Here is a 23813-nt window from a genome sequence, read left to right as displayed (position 1 = left end):
CAAATATTTTTCTGGGATCCGGGCCCGTCTGGCCACCACAGAGGTTCAAAGGTGCCCCTTAACGTAATTTTCCATATCAACCACACATTCGGTACTTTTCGGCATATACCAACGGCAAAGTTCCGAACCGGACCTAGCTCATTTTAAAGGTATTGACCCAAGCTATTCCCCACTTAAATATTTTTCTGGGATCCGGGCCCGTCTGGCCACCACAGAGGTTCAAAGGTGCCCCTTAACGTAATTTTCCATATCAACCACACATTCGGTACTTTTCGGCATATACCAACGGCAAAGTTCCGAACCGGACCTAGCTCATTTTAAAGGTATTGACCCAAGCAATTTCCCACTTAAATATTTTTCTGGGATCCGGGCCCGTCTGGCCACCACAGAGGTTCAAAGGTGCCCCTTAACGTAATTTTCCATTTCAACCACACATTCGGTACTTTTCGGCATATACCAACGGCAAAGTTCCGAACCGGACCTAGCTCATTTTAAAGGTATTGACCCAAGCAATTTCCGACTCAAATATTTTTCTGGGATCCGGGCCCGTCTGGCCACCACAGAGGTTCAAAGGTGCCCCTTAACGTAATTTTCCATATCAACCACACATTCGGTACTTTTTGGCATATACCAACGGCAAAGTTCCGAACCGGATTTAGCTCATTTTAAAGGTATTGACCCAAGCAATTCCCCACTCAAATATTTTTCTGGGATCCGGGCCCGTCTGGCCACCACAGAGGTTCAAAGGTGCCCCTTAACGTAATTTTCCATATCAACCACACATTCGGTACTTTTCGGCATATACCAACGGCAAAGTTCCGAACCGGACCTAGCTCATTTTAAAGGTATTGACCCAAGCTATTCCCCACTTAAATATTTTTCTGGGATCCGGGCCCGTCTGGCCACCACAGAGGTTCAAAGGTGCCCCTTAACGTAATTTTCCATATCAACCACACATTCGGTACTTTTCGGCATATACCAACGGCAAAGTTCCGAACCGGACCTAGCTCATTTTAAAGGTATTGACCCAAGCAATTTCCCACTTAAATATTTTTCTGGGAACCGGGCCCGTCTGGCCACCACAGAGGTTCAAAGGTGCCCCTTAACGTAATTTTCCGTATTAACCATATGCATACATTCGGTACTTTTCGGCATATACCAACGGCAAAGTTCCGAACCGGACCTAGCTCATTTTAAAGGTATTGACCCAAGCAATTTCCGACTCAAATATTTTTCTGGGATCTGGGCCCGTCTGGCCACCACAGAGGTTCAAAGGTGCCCCTTAACGTAATTTTCCATATCAACCACACATTCGGTACTTTTTGGCATATACCAACGGCAAAGTTCCGAACCGGACTTAGCTCATTTTAAAGGTATTGACCCAAGCAATTCCCCACTCAAATATTTTTCTGGGATCCGGGCCCGTCTGGCCACCACAGAGGTTCAAAGGTGCCCCTTAACGTAATTTTCCATATCAACCACACATTCGGTACTTTTCGGCATATACCAACGGCAAAGTTCCGAACCGGACCTAGCTCATTTTAAAGGTATTGACCCAAGCTATTCCCCACTTAAATATTTTTCTGGGATCCGGGCCCGTCTGGCCACCACAGAGGTCCAAAGTCGTCTTAGGGTGGTCACCGTCATTTAAGCAGTCTTTGGTAGGTGTTCACTATTAATTTCTTTTCTTTTTTGGCTTTCCATAAGTATTTGTATGTATATTTCTATATGTTTCTGGAGTAATTTGATTTTGTTTCATATTTTATATATTAAATTACATCTTTGTTGAATCCTCTGTAATGTTTTATTGATGAAAATCTATATAACATAAAGACAAATATACAACTTGTATCAGGGTTTATATTCGAGGACAACGAAAATTTATGACAGCTTGAAGGGGTCATAAAATGGTATCTTTTCTCTCAGGCTTTATAATGATTTTCAACTAAATCTTAATATTGAACCGACGGCTAGCAGTCGGTTGGATATTGAATATCAATTATCGAATGTCAAATAAAGGACAGACCGCTTACATACATATTTAAAACGGAATGAAATGCTTTAGAAATTAGCAGAAACCGTGAAATTGTCGATTTCCGCTGTTAGATTGCATTTTACTAAGATTTAGCGATTTTTGAACGTTTGAGCCTCACGCAGTTTTTTGGTTTTTAGACATATCGTCAAAATTGGCTGCTGGAAAAAAGTGGCTGCTATCTTGATTGGCCGATGAAAGTGGCCGCCAGCTTGAGTCTGGTCAGCAAGAAAAATTTCTTTAACATCTTCTAAAGGCAGAATAACTTTGCAGTCTATGAGTTTCTGTAAACACTGCTCAGGAATTTGGTTTTTAGGTATATCTTTTTCACTTAGTTTACCATATTCCCTTAACAATCGAATATCTCTACAGCTTCTATATTTCATCAGAACAAATTTCTTTATCATATCATCGGGAATTTCTCTTGCTTTTCTAGTCAGCGTCCGAAATAGTTCATTGGATTTTGATTTGATCTCATCATTGCCTCTCAGGAAATTTTCAACGCTTGACATATCCACGTTACGTTCCTTTGGTCCTTCGTATATTTTAAGTTCGTGAGGAATCAATTTAAGCAAAAACATTTTGGCCTTTTTGAAGAAGTAATCGGCAGATACTTGTGTGTTTCCATATAAATGAAATGTGACACCCACGCTGCAACACAGGTAGCATTCAAAAAGTTTTGTTTCAAAGCAACTATCTCCGCCATTTTTCTCAAGACTCCTCAATAAACAACATGCATGCTCAAGAAACTTTACATTTCGATTCATTGTTTCCGTAAGTCTCGCATCATTGTCAATATAATAACAAAAATGTCGCAACAAAAATAAACGTTCTTCTTGTCTTTCGCTCTCATATTTACGCTTGTCCAAAAACCAAACTGTAACGCTATGGAAAGCTATGATACGCGTGACCCCTTTTCCACTGATGGCTGCCAGTGAATAGTCATGTAAAGCAGCTAACAGGGTATTTACATCGGTCTCTGTTGATGAAGAATCATATTCTAACAAGCTTTCTAATAATTGAATAGGGATGGTGTTGTTGTTTAGATAAGGAATGTATTGCAAAAGTTTTTTAGAACTTTCTGGTAAATCTTTCTCTAGCTTTTCTAACGTGAGAATGTATGATGCATCAAACTTCTTACCCTCTATTGAAATTTCATGTGCTTGTTTTTGCAGCTCCGACCAATTTTTGTTGTATTGACCAATGCTTGTTTTTGTAATTCGTATGTATGACGCTGCTAGAGCCAGACACAATGGTAAATAGTCCATTTTTTTCGCTAATTCCTTGATTTCGCTTATATCTGTAGGATCATTAGTATTATTGTCCAGTTTGAATAATTCTATTACCTCATTGTCCGTCATTTTAGAAACTTCTGTTCCGTATTTGTACGTAAGCATTGGCGAATACCGATGTTGTGACGTGCCTATGACATATATGTTTTTGGCAATAATGAAATATTCCATCATCTCGTGAACCTCTTGCGCAGTTTTGGGTGATTCCATATCGTCCATTATAATCAAATGTGTATGTTGTGTGTACTCGTCTTCAGTCAACTTTTTATAAACCCGATCAAACATCATTCGAATACATTCATTTATGTCAGATTCGCTGTATCTTATGACTTCGCGTATGCCAAGACGTAACATCAAATTTGTATAAGACAAATGCATTTCCCGGGTGGACTTGCAATGTACTCTCCATACTATGGATTGCTGATGATCTTTTCTAAATTTATTTGCATAGTGAAATGCATTTTGCGATTTTCCTGCTCCAGGTGGTCCTGAAATAGAGCATACGTAGTGTTGTTATTTTTTGGGGTGAGCTCTTTATGGTAAAGTTTCATTGATATAATAATTCAGAATTTAATTAGTTTCCTTGGTTCTTTTTTTGATTGTTTGTTTGTTTGTTTTCATTCTTTTCTTTTTTTTAGCTCTGTGGCTATTTAATTAAAGATTTTACTGTTCTTGTTTACGTTTTTGATGTTTTAAGGTGTGTTGTTCTATTTTACTATAAATAATAACGGGTAAATTTTAAATCGGGAATATATTTCTTTTTATAGGAAATAATAATAGATGTACATGAAAGGCAACTCCAAAAAAAGATGCATCGAAAACATTTGTTGTTTTTAAACCAAATAAGCATGAAGCATGATGTAAATAAGCATTCAAGCATACGAAAGAATTACAAGGCTATGAAGTAGCTGATCTAAAAATTGAATATAAACGTAGATCTGATATGTCCAAACGTATAACTTAACTCGGACAATAGTTCAGACCTTCGCTTAATGGAAATTGCAATTAAAAAATATGTATTTTATGTCAGAACTGAAGTATTAAGCTAGTGTAATGCATATGAAAAAAACAAAACCACAAGCACAGGTGAAAATTATTACATTTCATTATGCAAAATTTATAAAAGATATGAAAATAATATCTCAGTAATTAATAAAAAAAAAATACATTGGTATAGTAACAATATTTTATTCCGAACCTTTGACAAGAACTGCTCCTTTTCTGGTAATAATTTCCTCCATTCTTCGATAATTTTCCGTCTCCACAAAGTTCTGAACTATGGTCATCGAATGCGTTGCATAATTTCTTGCAATACCTTCAGATTCTTGATAGTAAACATATTATAATAAAACATGTATTGGTTAATAAAAGAGTAATGATATTCAATTAAGGCATGGCATTCTGTGTTTAAAGATTTCAATGATCTTCATTTAAAAAAAACTCTATTGAACCATGCTAATAAAAGGTATATAAAGCTATTGAATTATCGACCACGACTTTATATCATTTGTTTAACCATTTTGCAAGATATTCACTAATATTGCATAAGCAGAATAAGAATAAACGTGTAGGATTGATATGCTTTCATAAATTACTCTTTAAACGCCCGAAGCCTACTTGCTTAACTTACTTTCCTCTTTTTAATCTATTTACAAATAAAAATAAACAATATCGAAGAGTTTAATTTACATTCTGAATTGAGTAAGAAAAGAATCATAGTTTTTTTTACCATCTATCTTCAGCATTCTAGGTATACAATCGTTATACTGTCGTACAACTGTAGCTAGTGTAGACAATTTGACATCAGTGAACAGTTTTTCTAGTTTAGTAACTTCATTTCTGGTAAAATATTCACGTCTCTCTAAAACTGTTACAAGATCTTTTCCGTCTTTTATATTCTCCCATGTTGCTTTTCCTATGTCAGCGCGTAGCAAAAATTTTATTTCTTTTAAATCTTCTGAAAGAATAAAAATCATTTGAGATTAATTTTTTTTTTCCGAAATTGATTTGTTTCTAAAACCTGAAACAGGTTTAAACCTCCTCTTTTAATTTGAACAGCTAAAAAAAAACAATTATCAGAAATTGTCATTTGTTTCGAAACTTCAAAACCCTTTTAAAAACAGTTTTTATTCAAATAATAAACCATTCAAAAATTGAAATATTAAACTGAATTAAGGTGGCTCGGGCCTATTCGAAGTTTCTATCAAAAGTGCCGTATTTTTTGTTATTTTATTCTCTACAGAAAGTGAATCAAATTGGTCGAAAAAAAATAGGGGGTCACGGACCATTTAAACTCAAAATTTTGCTTCTAAACAGGTATGTGAAAGGGACCATTTTCAATGAAATGATAGGGAAAAAAGAGGTGTTGACATATTTTTATCAGAATATCAAAAAGACGTTCTACAACAATTGGTTCAAAACTGTAATATTAAAAGCTGTAATATAGCTTCAAAGAATGAGCCAACAAAAACATAGGTCACCGATAAGGAAAAAAAAATGATTTTGCCTTAAAACCCAAATCAGTTTGACGGGAAAATGGTGAAAATGGGTGAAATGTCATTTTGACCCTTTAACAAATACGGATTATAACGAAAATATTCTATTAGTCACATAACTACAATGATTTAACATTTTTAATCAATCAAAATATTCAAAAAAAATATCTCGAATTTACGACAAATACTTTTGTAATTCATGCGTGAAATTATGCGCAGTCGAATAGTCCCGAGCCACCTTAAGTGTGTTGCTACAAATACGTCATTTTGATTGGAGATAACTCGCGTACAAATCAAGATGCTTCAATGATGTTAGTGCTTGCAATCGTCTTTTTTTTTATAATGAGTTTTCTTTATTGTAACAAATAGACTAGCACAACATGTATGAACAAAGGTGTACAGAATGGCATTTTCACACAAAAGAAGCATTGTATAATAAAACAATTGAATATATATGATGGTGCAATAGTAGGTTGAAAATAAATAAATATCTTATAACATTGAAGTCTTACTTGTTCTTGCAATATACATAAGTGGTGTTTCAATCAAATTTTAACATTTATTATTTATTCTATGATAGGGGCCCAGGGACTCCAGTATTTGTTATATTCCTCTACAGAGAGGTTTTTAAATGAAATGTATTTTTCTAAATTCAAGTGTTCCTTTAAATAGTGTTTTAAAGCATTTAAATTTGGCAAAACTTCCTGTAGTTTTGTTCGGTAAATGTAGTATTTTGAAAATAGAATAATCTTGCAATCGTCTTGCCTAACTAGTAATGTTTGATAAAAATGTTACCTGTAGTTAGCTCTTTTGCTATTTTATTGCACATACTGTCGTAGTCTATACGAAGTTCGGCATCAACATCACTGTGTTTCTCCATATTTGTTTACGCTGATCAATTGTTGTTACTTCTACCTATGTATAAAAAAACATTTAATCATATAAACAGGAAATTGGAAGTTTAATCACTATAATGCAAGCTACGAGTTTACAACTGTTGGCAGGAACCATGGTGTGATGTAGAATGGTATCTGACCGTATTTGACCAGTTTGACAATTATATTTGTATGCGACGAAAGCACATTGAATATATTCAGAGATAACCAACCTAGGTATGATATAACATAAAACAGTATAAAAAGTGTGATGATTCCAAGGTTATATCAGCCAGTCAAGGTCGTAAAAAAACAACAGACAACAAGACGGTCAGTACCAAAAATAATGACAAGGGAGGAAAACATCTATATGAAAAGTCTGAACCCGTTTGAAAATTTAGGTCAAATGATATCTCTACAAGACAGACCAAAATTCACCTTTTTTCCATAGAAGGTTTCAAAATCAATCAATGTCTTATATAGATATAAGAAGATGTGGTATGAGTTCCAATGAGACAACCCGCCATACAAGTCACAATTTGTAAAAGTAAACCATTATATGTCAAAGTACGGTCGTCAACACGGAGCCTTAGCTCACACCAAACAGCAACCTATAACGGGCCCAATATATGACTAGTGTACAACCAATCAAACGGAATAATCTACATTTATACATACACTTGAATAAGAGAGATTTCTCTACGGAGCCCTGCTAGGGACATGCAAAGAAAAAAAATTATATTGTGCGCACAACTTAAATAAATTGTGCGCACAAAATAATATAGTGTGCGCACAAAATAATATATTGTGCGCACAATTTATATATATTGTGCGCACAACTTAAATATATTGTGCGCAAAAAATAATAAAGTGTGCGTTAAATTCTTTGACCTTACACATGGTATAAGTCTTCAATGTCTCCTTTTTAAAGTGACAGAATGGAGAAATGCATTAGGTTTTCTTTTGAAATGGGGCTAGAATACATGAAAATATTCACCACTGCATTTGTATCAACTCCTGACAGGAATACTGAAGAAGTTACGTTTATTTCGTCTGACACTTGGTTTACCAGCAAATGCGTTGGAAGCCTCCACTTTATTTCAGAGTTTATTGGAACGGTTTGAAACAGACTTGGCAAAAGAGCGAGGAAACTATCGAACTAATGTAGACTTTGATACTATGGCTTTACCTGTTTTCTTGTAACAAATTTTAAAAAAAGTACTTTTTGCACTTATGCATTATACTTTATGTCTAATAATCTCAAGATTTTGTTTATGCTGACATGTTACTCAATTCATGACTTTGATTTTGTTACCCTGTTCGACGATAGAGATGGTCATTATATTTAAAAGTCTTTACGTCCGTTCATCCATCCGTCTCTGTTTATTGTAAAATGTTTTGGTTATAGTTTATGATGAAGTTTTAGTGTCACCAACTTCAATGAATCATGTGGTTTCTTAAAAGGTATCATTGTAAAAGTGTAGAGTAAGTCAAATCCACTGAAAACTGAATACACGTACAAGTTGTTTTATTGGGGTTTTTTTTTATTAAAGATTACTATGTTTGATCATGATTAAGTACAGTTTTGACCCAAAATGTACTGTTCGTTATTGAAATGTGACGGTGTGTTCAGTCTAAGAAATTCATCATGAAGTTGTGATCAAATAAAGATAAAACTTGGTACATATATAAAGCAGAAGATGCAATATGAGTGCAAATGAGACAGCTCTCCATCCAAGTCATAATTTATTAAAAGTTAACAATTATTGGTTATAATACGGTCTTCATCACGGAGCGTTGGCTCACACAAAACAGCAAACTATAAAAGGCACAAAATGACTATAACAAAACGATAAACAGATATGAACCACACCAATAAACGACAATCACTGAATAACAAGCTCCCGACATAGAACAGTTTATGCTTATTATGATTTAAATTTCTAAGTGTTGTATACAAATGTTTCAGGTCAAATTATAGTTTCATTCTGATTAATAGAAGAGAGGACAAGAGGTCACTTATAGTATCTATTTTTGATCGATTTCATTATAAAATTTTACAGTATGTTGTTCGTATTCATTATGAAACTGAAATGTTACGAAACAATTTAGGAATAGTCAATGAAATTCCTCAGTGGAATATTTTGAAAACAAACGAAACAATTATGATTATTTTTTTCCAAAATATGGTCCGTTTTGGGGTATCATTTATTCAAAACCTTGTTGCCCGATTGATCGCGATCGATGCGATTGCCAAAGAGACAACTATATACATATAGAACCATATTCAAAACAGTGTGGCTGTGGCCATTGATTGACGACCTTAATTATCCCATTGACTGGGACAGATAAGGTGAACGTTTGTCTGTAACGACCACAGCTCACTACTTACTTATTATAGAATTTAAACTGTGGGGTAACCAAAGGTTCTTAACGCCTTCAAAAATAAAATAATTCGAAAAATTAATCAGGAATAACCTTTATGTTTTGATTTATATTATTGATGTAAATCATAACATCGTGTTATTCCTGATTAATTTTTCGAATAATTTCATTTAGGTGTTGAGAACCTTTGGTGACCCCACAGTTTAAGTGTCTTTAACAAGTACATAGCGAGCAGTGGTCGTTACAGACAAACGTTCACATAATCTGTCCCAGTCAATGGGATAATTTAGGTCGTCAATCAATGGCCACAGCCACACTGTTTTGAATATGATTCTATACCATAGCTCATACAAATACGGGATAGTATCGAATTCATAACAGTGTGGCTATGGACATTGATTGGCGCACTTTAATATCCCATTGACTGGGACAGATTAGGTGAACGTTCGTCTATAACGCTCATTGCTCACGACGTCCTTAATATAAACATTTAAACGGTGGGGTCACCAAAGGTTCTCAACGCCTATATAAAATAATTCGAAATACTAATCAGGAATTTGTGTTTTGATTTATATTGATTAATTAAACGTCCTTTACTTGTGTTTTTGTTATGTTTCGACAATCAATTTTCATAATAAGATATCGCAAAGCCATGTTCTTTCAGAAAAAAGAATGACTTACTTAATGCATGTATTGATTGCTTATCTTTTTCGGATTTAACAATTGCGATTGTCGAGTTATGTAATCTTTTAACTTTTATCTGGTCTAATTTTATTTTAGAACGAATGCATAATCCACTTTCAAAAGTTGTGCAAATACGAAACATAAAGACAAAACATACTTCTGCCCTGTCTTTTTCGTACTTGAAAGTTTTTGGATAGTAAGAAAGCTATTTGGATTAAACCTTGTGAAATTTGCATGCATTTACGTTATTGTATTGGCAAAATGTATCATTTGGTGTATATAGGAAACTTAAACCGTTCTGCTATACTGCTACTATACTTGTGAAAAACACTTGGCAACAGAAACGCATTCATCTTATCTATATAAAAAAATCGACCCAATTTACATAGAAATGGCGTCTTCGTGCATTTGTGATCGCAAATAAAATATGTTCCGGACCTTATGAGTATTTGGACCATACGTGTATGGTTGGACCATATTAGTATACCCTTATGGTCATGATATATGCGTATGGTCCAAATACTCATATGGTCCGGAACACATACATGATATTCTGTGCATTGTCGGTCGTCTATTAATTTTTTTCTTTTGTTGATGGATTTGACGTCTTTCTGTGAGTGATTATTTGTTCATGACTTAAAACTTACTTGCAAATAATTTAAAAACAAGACTTGATTTATAAAAATGTCCAAACAAACCATGATTTATTTTTAAACATACATCACATCCATTGCAAAAGGCTAAAATTCGCCAGGTCTTTAATTTCAACTAAGTGAGTTGACTAAATTAATGTTGCGAACCATTTTCCAATTTCCATACGGTATCCCTATTTTTTTTTCTCGCTCATCTTTTATGTTTGTTTTTTTTTTTCATCCCAAAACCTCTTGGAGCTTTCATTCTATAAAGTGTGTATTTTGCTAATGGTCGAAGGCCATACGGGGACATATAGCTTGATAACGCCTGTTGGTCCCTGGAAAGAATGTGTCTGTTTGTCTATCACACTTCATATTCTTATTTTAACATGCAGTTATATCTATGATAAGAATGAAAATTGAATTGTCATCGAGACAAAAACCCAACCAAAGAGCAAAAAAAAAAGAAAAAAAAAGCCCAAGGCAACATGTAGATCTTTCGTATCAAGGGAATTGCTATAAATATATTTATTTCAGGTTAATAGTATTAGGCCATACTCAAGTAATAAAATAGATCTTGTCGTCAACTTTTGCAACCAGCTTCTATGTTTCTATAATGCACTGTTCATCTTTTTTGGGCTTCGACTTTTCCATTGGACAGACAATTTTGTTTTCGACTGTTTTAAAAAGATGCATTTTTTTACAAAATCATACAATTAAGGAGTCTCTGGCCTTTGGTAGTGTTGTATGTTAATTAATGTTTGTTTATTTATTTGTTTAGGAAATAAGTATGACGTACATTTTCACTGAACTAGGACACTTTTTATATATAGTTTTTCGATATCGCTCGGGCAAAAATAATCACGAATATAATGATTACCCATGTTAAAACTACAATAAAGTATAGTTTGCATCAATTATTTCTTGAACCTACCATTTTTTTTGTCTGTGTTGGATTTGTGTGGCATTGAAAAAAACGGGTATAAACTACACAGTGCAGCTTCCAACAAGAATACAAGATTTATTGATTTTCAAAATGCGACCAAAATTAAAAATTTGCTCGCAGCGGAAAAAATTCAACAGTTTGATTTTCATTGAAATAAAATAATTGTTATGATTTACACACCGTTACTTTTTCCAATATAAATATTCGAACTATTTTGTTTGTTGTTTCCTTTATAAATTTACATCATTTTTAAAAAGACCACGCGTCTTCGATATTTAGAAGACTATATAAACGATGTTCATTATCTTTCTTCTGCTGTAAGTTTAATTTAGTTATTTTGTGTCATAATTGCCATCTCGTATATGTTTTAAATTTGAATAAAGAAGATTCAGGTTGTCTTATACGTCAATGATACACACACAAAAAAACGATAACAAATAAAATAAGGTGCAACATTCATTCTCCATGAAAAGAATACATCACATGGATGTAATTTTTGTAAGAAAAATACCAATTTCGTGAGAAGTTGTGTGTTGGACTTGAAGAGCCAAGGCAAACTGACAAATATCTGAATGAACGAATCGATTTATGGTATATATAAAAAAACAAAGCCCACATGGTTAGCATTGAATAAATAGAAGGCCACTCTTAAATGATGACAACGTAGAAGTTTTTGTTCTCTTAATCAATAAGATATTTTCTGAAATAACGCGGGTCCCTATTAACTTAAAAGTTTTTTTGGTTTTTTTTTACCATGAATAAACTTTTTTTTTTTATTATTATTTATTGATATCAGCTCTGGACATTAATATTCTTAAAAGTGAAACTGTTGTAAGTGATGGTATAACAATTATTTAAAATAAATTCCTTAAATGATATGTGAAAAGAAAGTTTCATTTTATGTATCAAAAGTGTAACACATGATTATTTAAATCCCTACTTGAAGGCCTCCGATAGACTGAGTGAGCATAAAATCATCGCCCACGACAAACAAGTTAAAGGTAAACTTTTCAGTACAATTACTAATAAACGTTTTACTGTCGACCACACTGTTATGAATTTCGTTCTATATTCTTCTCATATATTTTTATGATGGTATGATACTCAACCCCTAACGGGAAGGATTGTGCTTGATATTCATATTATTAAAACATAATCTTTTGAACAATCAGTTTAATTGAGGTGTGGAGCTGGCATGTCAGTAACTGCTAGTAGTCCTTGTTATTTTATGTAGCATTGTCTTTTTGTTAAGTTTCATTTGTTACCTATTCTGACAACGGACACGGGCTTCCTTACTGTCGGTATTGCTGTGTGTGGGTTTTTTTTATCTGCTTTGGCTAGAGGTATAAAAGGAGGGTTGAGATCTCACAAAACATGTTTAACTCCGCCGCATTTGTGTGCCTGTCCAAGGTCAGGAGCCTCTGGCCTTTGTTGGTCTTGTATGATTTTTAATTTTAGTTTTTTGTATATACTTTGGATAGATAAAGGAAGAAGTGGTATGAGTGCAAATGAGACAACTCTCCATCTAAGTCACAATTTATAAAAGTAAACCATTATAGGTCAAGGTACGGTCTTCTACACATAGCTTAGGCTCACAACGAACAGCAAGCTATAAAGTCCCCAAAATTATTAGTGTAAAACCTTTCAAACGGGAAAACCAACGGTCTAATCTATATAAAAAACCAGAAACGAGAAACAACTGTAAAGTTTAGTATGACGTTCATTATCACTGAACTAGTCCATATTTTTTTTATAGGGCAGCTGAAGCACGCATTTGGGTGCGGGATTATTTCTTGCTGTATTGAAGAACCGAATGTATTTGAGAAACAAACCTTATATGATTTGCGCGCCTTATAGTTATTTTGTACATTAAATACAGTTTAACTATACCTTATCATTGTATCTGAAAAATATACCAATTCTAAGATATTCAACATTAACCAATAAACCATGAAAACAAAGTCAATGTCAGATGATACCGACCAGCCAAATATATATACATTACAATCATTCCATAAAACAAATATAGTTAATGTATTCCTTATAGTATCTGAAAAACAGACCAAACAAGAATCAAATAACATGGACCAATGAACCATGAATATAAAATCAAGGTCAGATTAATATAATTGCAAGATAGACAATTTCACCATACAAACATTCCATACCCCAAATATATATCTAGCTAAATGCTTATAGTATCCGAGAAATACACCAAAACACAAACATTTTACTTTGCCGGACCACTTAACCCTGAAAATGATGTCAAGGTCAGGTGACACCTGTGAAGTGGACATTTAGACATTAAAATCGTTCCATACAACCATATATAGAAGAACTATTGCGTTTGGTATCTGAGATTTTGTCTAAACCACGAACACATAACACATACACGTAAAATGAGGTCATGGTCAAGTGAAAACTGTTTTCCTAATTTTGGGAGCACACCATATTAATTTAGTGCGCACAGTATATTATATTGTGCGCACAATATATTTAAATTGTGCGCACAATATATTTAAGTTGTGCGCACAATATATTTAAGTTGTGCGCACAATATATTTAAGTTGTGCGCACAATATATTTAAGTTGTGCGCACAATATATTTAAGTTGTGCGCACAATATATTTAAGTTGTGCGCACAATATATTATTGTGTGCGCTCAATATATTATTTTGTGCGCACAATATATTTAAGCTGTGCGCACAACATATTTAAGTTGTGCGCACAATATATTATTTTGTGCGCTCTATGTATTATTTTGTGCGCACAATATATTTTTTTTTCTTTGCATGTCCCTATCGGGGCTCCGTAGATTTCTATATGACACAGCTCATATATATCATATATAAGCATTCGACACGTTACATTTCTACTAATGATGCAATTTTAATTATTCTAACTATCAAAATTTATAGAGCAGAGTATTTTGATTGGTTTTTTTTTCAATTTACGTCGGTTTAAAGAATTTAAAAGTTAGTTCTGACTGAATGCGGTTGGATTTTATAAGAAATACTTAAATAATGTGGTATGATGTATATCCTTGCTTGACGTTTAAAAGAACTTATAAGTGTAAACTATTAACGATCGATACTTTTTTAATGGTAATTGTAATAATGAGTGTTCTACTTCCTAGTTTATTTCGCCAAAAGTTTTCGGCAAGTTTGGTACCCTTTATACATAGACGAGTATATAATATTTCCATTTAAGATAGCTCGATCAACGGTGTTATTCAATAAAATTAGGGGATATCTAGATAGCTATGACTTTGTCAGTTCAAAAATTAGATATTTGAACAAATAGAAAAACAATATTGAAGAACTATTGAAACGAGAAAACAGTAATTTTAAAGCGGTCTAATCTACTTACTTTCAGTTACGTACTCATTCTAATTCATGTTACGGATACATGTGGTCCGAGACCTCAGTTATTGTCCTTTGATTTTCGTTGTCCCACGAATATAGTCTCTTTTGTGGATAGTGTGTTACTTGTAAATTTTTTGTATACCCCTTCCAAATTTATTTTTTCATGTTTTATGCCTCAAATAGCAAGTAGGGGTGAAATTACACTGTAAAAAATTTGGATCATGAACTTTAAAGTAAAGTAGTGATTTGGTCCAGCTGAATAAGGTTAAAAATAAGCACTTCGGAAGCTACAAAAGATCTTTAGACCCCCTTAACATAAAATTGTCTTAGAATATTTTCCATTTCAGAGAAAGGACAATAAATATTTACATTTTTTTCATTTATGTGTAATTGTAATTGTAAACTGTCATATGTATATATAAATTGTGAATATAATAAAGATAAAAAAATGTCCATATTTTGAGTTAGATATGATGAAGTTTTCTTTAATTTTGATATAATTTGTCCCAAAAGTAGTACAACACACTATAAAAATATTATTAAGAAAGCGCTTGTGGGATTATTTTATTTTCATTTATTCTAAAAGAAGTGCACTACGAAATAACTGTAATCTTGGACCCTGTTAGTAATCATGATAGTAAGATTGTCTACAAACACTTCAGTAATCACTCGAAACCACAATATCAAACAATAAAGGACTAAATAAAGGCAACAGTAGTATACCGCTGTTCAAAACTCATAAATCAATGGACAAAAAACAAAACCGGGGTAACAAACTAAAACCGAGGGAAACGCATTAAATATAAGAGGAGAACAACGACATAACACTAAAATGTAACACACATAGACAAAATCCCACGAGAATAACAAGTATAACATATATATATAACATCAAAACCAAATACATGAATTTGGGATAGACAAGTACCGTGACACATCTTATCGCAATGTGAATTCACACTCAAAAATAAGAGAAAACACACGACACAACGTTATAATGTAATACACACAGAAACGAACTATAATATAAAATGGCCATATTCCTGACTTGGTACAGGGCATCGAAGCTTATTCCATAAAACGAAGCTTATTCCATAATGAAATTGTTGTGAGTTCCTGAAATTTGATTCTGTGTTTTATTTTCCTGACCTTATTCTACTGGAGTCGGTTTCACAAAAAAAAACTTACAACTAAGATTGATCGTAAGTCATGAATAATTCAGTATACTTACGATCTATCTTAGTCGTAAGTTTTTTGTGACACCGACTCATGCAGGCTTTTTACTTTCCCCATTCCTATTGACATATTTGTTTCAATTGTGAATTTGTGCATGCCTATCGATAGTGAAGGGCTGTAAGTATGAAGCAAGTGTAGTGTTATAAAAAAAAATGTTGTAACCATCAAGTTAAATTGTATTTGACTGTCATGCATACAAGTGAGAAATTAGCTAGCTTTAAACCAGGTTTTAATCCACAATTTTCTACATAAAAAATGCCTGTACCGAGTCAGGAATAGGACAGTTGTTATCCATTTATAGTTTGATGTGTTTGAGCTTTTGATTTTGCTCTTTGACTGCGGACTTTCATAGTTGTTATCCATTCGTTAAATGTGTTTGAAGTTTTGATTTTGCTCTTTAAAATTGCCTACGGACTTTCCGTTTTGAATTGTCCTCTGAGTTCGGTATTTTTGTCATTTACTTTATACCATTGATTTATTTTCTTTATATATTGGATTATAACGAAAACATTATGCTTTAGTGACTTTATTATTTATGTAAAAATTTTAATTTAAGTTGACACGCCTTTTGCAAGACCATGCATAACTATACAGAAACTATCAGATAGTGATAATTTTATTATGTTATGTGTTTAAAGAGACACAAATGTTTTTACTGTAGGGTATTTATTTCTTCGTCGATGAATAGTTCGCTTTCCCAGTAAGTAGTTATACCAACAAGTTTGTTTTCGTCCTCCATTTTTTTTCAACGATCAACAATCAGCAAAGCGTCCAGTTATGATCGGCGTTTTGCATTTGCGCCGATTTGCATTTCATTTGCGCCGATTTTTTTCTTTCATTTGCGCCGATTTTTCTTTCATTTGCGCCGATTTTTTTCTTTCATTTGCGCCGATTTTTGTCCCAGCTGAATTACAGGTAAATTACAGGTGAATGTTATTTTTTATTTGTCATTATAGACCTCTTCCGTAAGTCAGTTGTACAAATGTTATGAATTTTCAATTATAACATGTATATAACTCCGGTTCATCACTGTGAGGTGGAAGAGGTAAATTTAAAAGCACTATGTCCACATACTTTAAAATAAAGAAGTTAAGACCTATGACAAAAGCACGTTTGACCCCGTTGGCTTTCCATAGTTTATACTAAAATGACGAATAAAAAAATCTATTTACAACATTTAAATCCATAAAAACGGAATACATTAAAATCATCAATCTTTTCTTGTCGAGTATTTATAGGCAACACATCTAATAAATTCCTTTTGTGATTTCGTCTCTTCTATATGTTTCGTATTTGTCAATAAGGAAGTCCATCTTATCTGTCTCCGGCTTACGTACTGATGCGGGCATTTTATATATTTCTGGAGTTCGCATTTAAACAAACGTAACGGCCTGGATTTTCTTGATAACTTCCATAAAAACATAAATGTTCGGGTGGTGCGATAAAATTATTCGTGTGTTAAACTGTTAATGCAGTTAGGACCAAATATGAAATGAAAGAATGAAAATTTAAAAAATCGGCGCAAATGTCATACGCCCGTTATGATCGAAGATAAAAGGTTTTTTCAATGGTAGTAAAGCTGACATTTTTTATCTTCATTCTCCAAAGAGCAGATATTCAAACTGTTTATGAAAGAGTAAAACGCTTAAAATATCCACTTCTACTTAAACGACGAAAAAAGCATAGAAAGACATTAGACTGATTCCCGGTTCTTTATCTGTTTGGCTCTGACAGATATACAACAAGGGTGGTATATGTACACATGTGTTGCACGGCAGAAAACAGCATAGGAAAGGAAACTTTAATCTGGCTGCTGTCGTTTACTGTTGTCTCACATAAATGTTTGTGTTTATATCTGGTTATTAATCTTCTCTTTTTGATTCAATCGTCTTTTTTAACCTCGGGCCTACTTTACCGTATAGTGGTTTGATCAATTTTACAGTTACCTATTGAGGTTATAATCCTTTTTATTTCATCAAAACTTTCGTGCTACATTATTCAAAAAGGTTTGGATTTAACAGAAGTTTCCTATTAGCATTTATTTGTGTTTATTTTAGTTTTTATATTCAAGTTTCGAAATTATGACCGAATCTCCTATCCTCAATACTGAAGACTGTTCAATGAAAGAGTAGATATCTTCGACTTTTTTTCCTTTTCTTTGTTGTTGTGGAAGAGTAAAGAAGAACTGTCAATGTTATAATCTTGTTCTTTTAATCCTACACGTAATACTGGACAAGATTAAATGGGTTTCTTGTGGGAATTTTAAAATGTTTTCCATTTTCTATTTTTAGATACATGTAGTAGTGACAAACTTCACTTTAAAAATTTCTTCTCTATTTATATTTATATTTCTGTATAGAGAGGATTACATATTCTAATATTTATAGTATTAATTATAGTTTTTTATAATTATTATCAAGTTTCTGTAAAATTATTTGTCATTAATCACGCAGAATAATTTATTTTTAATTTTTAATTTAATTATTTTTTTCGGGGGGGGGGGGGGTCAAAGCCCACGTCGCAATCGCGCAAATCGTTTTTGAGAGGTATTTTATTGTGTTAAAATAACGGAACAAATTAGAGTAAAAAACAAGCCACCCCCGTCATCATGGTCATAGCAAAAACAATATTAGAAAACGAGCTTTACATAATAGCTTACTTGCACATCTGTTGTATACTTCTTTCTCGTGTAAGTTTCTTTAGAAATTCACACAATGTCACATTTAAACAAAATCTTGTTGTTATACTGCATTGGTAGTATTACACGAAATTTCTTATATCCGCCATGTTTTCTATTCTGAACAAGTCGCTGGTTTTTTACCCAGTATCCTAAGTGTATATTTCTCATGAAGTATGTTCTGAGATAACCATGCTGGAACCAATTCCACAGAAAATATTAATGAGATACATGTAATATACATGAACAAAGTAATATCAAATTAAATCCCAACATGTCCGATATCCTTCTTCCTGTATCATTACAACTTCGAATGTCATTACATATTATATATATATTAAAGTAAACAACTTTTATACTTGATTGGTCATGAATGAAGCTGTAAATATAATTTCTTTTGAATGTTTTTTAAACGGTTTTCCTAATGTTTTAAATAGAGGTTTGAAGTGTGGTATTTAAAAACTTATTGTGGTGACATAACTATTACCTCCCTTTCAAATTTGAACTTTTATTTAATGTTCGTTTCCCTTCTCTACTCTTACAAGTTTTGTATATCAGTTATGAAAGTAAACCAAATGGAGAAAACAATTTAGCAAGGGCTGATAATGAATAAAAAATCAGTGACGGACTCAAGATTTTTATTAAAAGGCCGGGACTCAATACGGATATTGTTCGGCTTTTTTTTTAATTTCCCGTTACCATTTGTTAATACCAATTCAAAATTTTAAATTTCAAACTTAAACAGGTCGAGAACTCTAGATTTCCAGACGTCAGAATATATTTACATAGTTATTTCCCAAACACAAGGCCAATGATTGCCTTGAAAAACTGACCAATCGACTCAATGAACTACATTGCATTGTGGGCTACTACGAGTTTACTATCACATGAAAACACGTGGAATTAGTGGAAAAAGTGAAAACTAATATAGTGTCTGGGATTCTCAAAATAAATGTTTTTGTTCTGCGAATATGTTTATTGAAATATATATAACATAATCTTCAGTGTGCATGCTCAGATTAAAAATTGTTTAGGAAGTACACCACTAATTCATGGTCCCATTGCTTTCTATGTTAAATTCCTTCATTTCAAGCAGGCACACCTCCTTCATTTTAAGTTCAAATAAAGTGGCAATCATTGCATGTCAAAGCAACACTTTATGGTGTCTTCTACTGAAAAAATCAACCTACCTTTAATGGCATATAAGAAAGAACTGGTTCCCGGAACATCGGATGTACCAAAACAGGTACTTCAGATCTGACAAACAGACAAAATGTATCCTCTTTTTAAAATTTGGTGCAGTTTTTTTAATATTTAAAATTAAAAGTCCAAAATTGTTCTACAATGATCATCAGTCCTTCAGCTTTCATTTGATGCCAAAAATACCTAAATATCCTACATATTTTGAAAGTTACACTCATGCGTAGGAACTATTTTGCGTTAAATATGTACTACTTTCTGGTATGTGCTTTCTGGCCGGGCCCGAATTAGTGGTGTTACACCATTAAGGGCTAAATTCGAAGTGTCACGGTTTCATACTTAAAGTTCAAAGGCAAATCTCGTGCATCTTTCATATAAATACTGAGTACTTAAACTATTTTATTACGTGTGTATATGAGCTAGACACGAAATTCGAATTTTACCGATGCAAAACTACAAACTCTCCTGAATGACGTGGAAAAAGAGTGAATCTTTGCTTTTTTGTTTGGTAAATTGTCACTTGTTGCAACCAATGGTTCTGAAAAGAGGGATTGTGATCTAATATGCATCAATGTAAAGGAGCTACCATTTGATATTTTAGGGGGTGGGTATAGGATGAAATTTGAAAAATGGCAGGAAAGGAATTTGAAATTTTAAAAAAAACAGGATAAGCAACTTTGCCTAAAAAAAAGTCGAATGACAATGTTTGTAACAAAAGTCAGGATAAACTAAAAAAAAAACAGGCAGGACCGAATAAGGTGAAAAATTAAAAAGAAGGACAGAGATTACAACCAAAAAGAAAGCATGGCGAGATGTTTTATCATAGCCCCATCTCTACCCCAACAACCCCACCCACCCCGCCAAAAAAATGAAATGGAACCTATACATGCCATATTTGTTTATAAACTAACCATCCTAAATATATCCTAAAGTTAGGACCATCCTAAGACCATCTTAAGACACCTAAATTGGTATCCTAAAGTTAGGCCAATTCCTAGGACTTTCCTAAGTTGCGACTTGTTTGATTATGACTAAGATATGTCCTAAGTCTGTCTTAGGACATGTCCTAATCCTAAGAGAATTTCGATAAACAGGCCCCAGCTTATGTAAGAAGAAAGACAACTCTGACATTTTTGTAGAAGTACAACACTGTCTTACGTTTGTTATTGTACTGCAACTGACATCGAAAAAGACGCTTAGTTAACGAGTTTAATGGTCCGGAATAACACACGGCTGCAAATTATTTTAAATGATAGAATAATATCTATATTCTAATTTCCGTCGGGTCGTAAAAAGCTTCTATGGTCACATTTTTGTATTTTATCCCTTTAATGGGGATACCCCTCAATTTACGGTTTTGGGTAGTTACCTTAAAATCCAAAAATATATTTTTTGGTTAAATTTCCCGCTATTTTCGCATATATTTTCTATGCACATATCATCAAGGATCATCGGAATGATGAAGACATAAATATAATACCATCTTCAAGTAAAACTTTTAAACTTAAAGTTGGCTGTTTTTTAGATAGAAATTTAACGCGTTTTTCTTTGAAAACGAGAAAACATGTGATTCAAAAACAGTATTTGACATTTGAGAGGACAAAACATATTATTGCGATACTGCATGCAAATTTTGTTGGGCAAATTTCAAACAATTTTGTCAAAAACTCAAAAATAAAAACATCATTTGTACCTTTTTTAATTACGGAAATTTCCTATCCGTCAATCAGCTCCACCATTTATTTTTTCATTCACAATCAATTTGATAGTTTCGATGTGGTTATAAATGTAGATGTTGTAGGAGAAGTTAATTTATTTTTGAGTGATTTGAACTTACATTGTATTTAGTAGTTCTTTCGTGTATTTTCTGTAAATAAGTTATATTTTTGTTAATACAATTTTGACTTTCCATAAAAGTTAACCAAATCCTTCGGATAAGAGGTTTTTCCGGATAATGACTTAGTTGACATTGTGTGAAAATACATTGTATGTCAATGTTTAACCTCAGAGCAATTAATATGCATGCAAGTGGTCGGGACAAAAGTACTATTGAAGTTTCGCAGAGATTTGGTGTTAGACAAAGTGATGCTAAACCAACTTCTCTTGATATTCTGCTTTCCGTGGGCGAATCATTAGTGATGTTATGAGACTTGCACCAGAAGGCAAAATTGGTGCGTCTTTAAATTAGATTGATTGATTGATTGTTGGTTGCTTTAAGTCCAGTGGCAAATATTTTATGCATGTTCAGGACGAGAACAAGCTAACAATAAAAACAATAGGTAGGTTTTGTCATAATAGAGGCCATTCGGGATGATGATCGGGAAAATTTAGACTGCCACTGGAAAATGACGGGATATTGGATTGGGACAGAAATTTTACATTGCAACATGCCACCTACGGATCCCTCAAAGAGTTGATGCAAAGGTCTTTAACGTGGAAAGAACGTGACACTCCCTTTACACGAGGCATCGGATTTAACGTCCCTATTCTGACCGGACGTGACTGCGAACTTGATACATCCCGCACAGCCAAACGGACGCCCAACTTCGTTTTACTGCCGGTCAGGGGAAGACCAAGTGACCATGTTTCGTTTCCTCAGTCACACTTGGGGAACTTTAAATTAGAAACAACAGAAATCCATATATGTGATCAAACTGATCGACATGTATCCTCACAACCTGACACTTTTATACGATCTCGCGCTCAGTTTCTTCCTTGTAGTTTGGATATGAAAATAGGGTTTTTATGTAAAAGAAAAACCTTTAAAAAAAAAAGAAAACTACACAAAACTGAGTCCTCTAAACGTGTTGACAGTCTTTTAAGTTGTGCTTATTAATGTGAGTAATCATTTATTCATGCATAACCAAGAAATTTTTGAAGTCAACACCTGTGCAATTAAGTAAAACAGTCACTGAAAAATTAGAATTTGAACTTGCTGTCAGTTCATTAATACGATTGTTAGTGATGTGATTTGTTCTTCCATAAGAAAAAGCCTTTCTCATGTAGCACATCCTCTATATATACCGATCAATTTTACCCAAGATTGTCTCTGATGCTTACCAAACTGCCAAACTCTAGAACTAACTAGATATTGTGACACCTTACAATTCAGACACAGTGAGGCCAAGGGATATGAATTATAGAGTTTAGCTCTGAACTCAATTTAGGGGATGCCATATCTGCTGCAGGGAAATTGAAGTCTATATTAAGATTTTCAGAATTACACCAAGGTGTGTCTGAAAATATCAAGGATACATTAAAAGAAGAACAATTACTTCATCCTGCCACCAGTGCTCTTATGACCCATGTCCTCGTTTTGGTATTTCTATGGAAATGATGCCCGCATAGCTTGTTAATAGATATAGGAAGATGTGGTATGAGTGCCAATGATACAACACACCATCCAAGTCACAATTCATAAAAGTAAACCATTATTGTTCACGGTCCGGTTTCAACACGGAGCCTAGGCTCAAAGGTTCATTTGATAGTTAATCGATGAAAAATAACACAAAGGCACTTCTGAACCGTATATTGTCCCTAAAGATAACAAAAATTCGTAAATGTATGGCTATTACAAAATCAATCGTTTCTGTAGCAACATTCGCCCCATTACATTTGGGATTGGCGGTGCAGATACATCATGCATATGCATATGGGAATATGGGTCACGAACATTGATCGAAACTTTGTACTCACATTTCTTTTGTGTTTCCTATGCAAAGGTAAGACTATATCTGACGAGTTTGACCAAATCATGACGGTATCTACGCTCCAGATAGCATTTGTACTAAAAAACTGTGTTTGCTTTGAACAAAATCTGTCCTGCGCCGAACTTGTTCTTATAAAAAAAAAAGGGAAGTGTCTTGTAATACTAATACGCGTACTGAATCCGCATATGATGACTAAGAGATTGATCATTCATGTCCCTATTTTATGAATACTTGAGCTATTGTGTGTCGCTTTTAAAAGTTATATAAGGATCATGACTGATTTT

The 23813-nt window shown here is 33.5% G+C and overlaps 1 protein-coding gene across 1 annotated transcript; it reads right to left on the bottom strand.

The window, feature by feature from the left end:
- Nucleotides 1–1804: 1804 nt before the first annotated feature.
- On the bottom strand, nt 1805–18925 carry LOC139484117 (uncharacterized). Its single transcript, XM_071267845.1, has 6 exons — nt 18602–18925; nt 6615–6734; nt 5054–5281; nt 4523–4648; nt 2175–3812; nt 1805–1818 (listed from the first exon to the last, which is right to left on the bottom strand). The coding sequence occupies exons 2-6, from the start codon at nt 6697–6699 to the stop codon at nt 1805–1807; spliced, it is 2091 nt and encodes a 696-aa protein (XP_071123946.1). The 5' UTR covers nt 6700–6734; nt 18602–18925.
- Nucleotides 18926–23813: the final 4888 nt, after the last annotated feature.

Source organism: Mytilus edulis, chromosome 8, assembly GCF_963676685.1.
Source record: "Mytilus edulis chromosome 8, xbMytEdul2.2, whole genome shotgun sequence".
NCBI lineage: Eukaryota > Metazoa > Mollusca > Bivalvia > Mytilida > Mytilidae > Mytilus > Mytilus edulis.
This window is presented reverse-complemented; position numbering and strand designations above follow the sequence as displayed.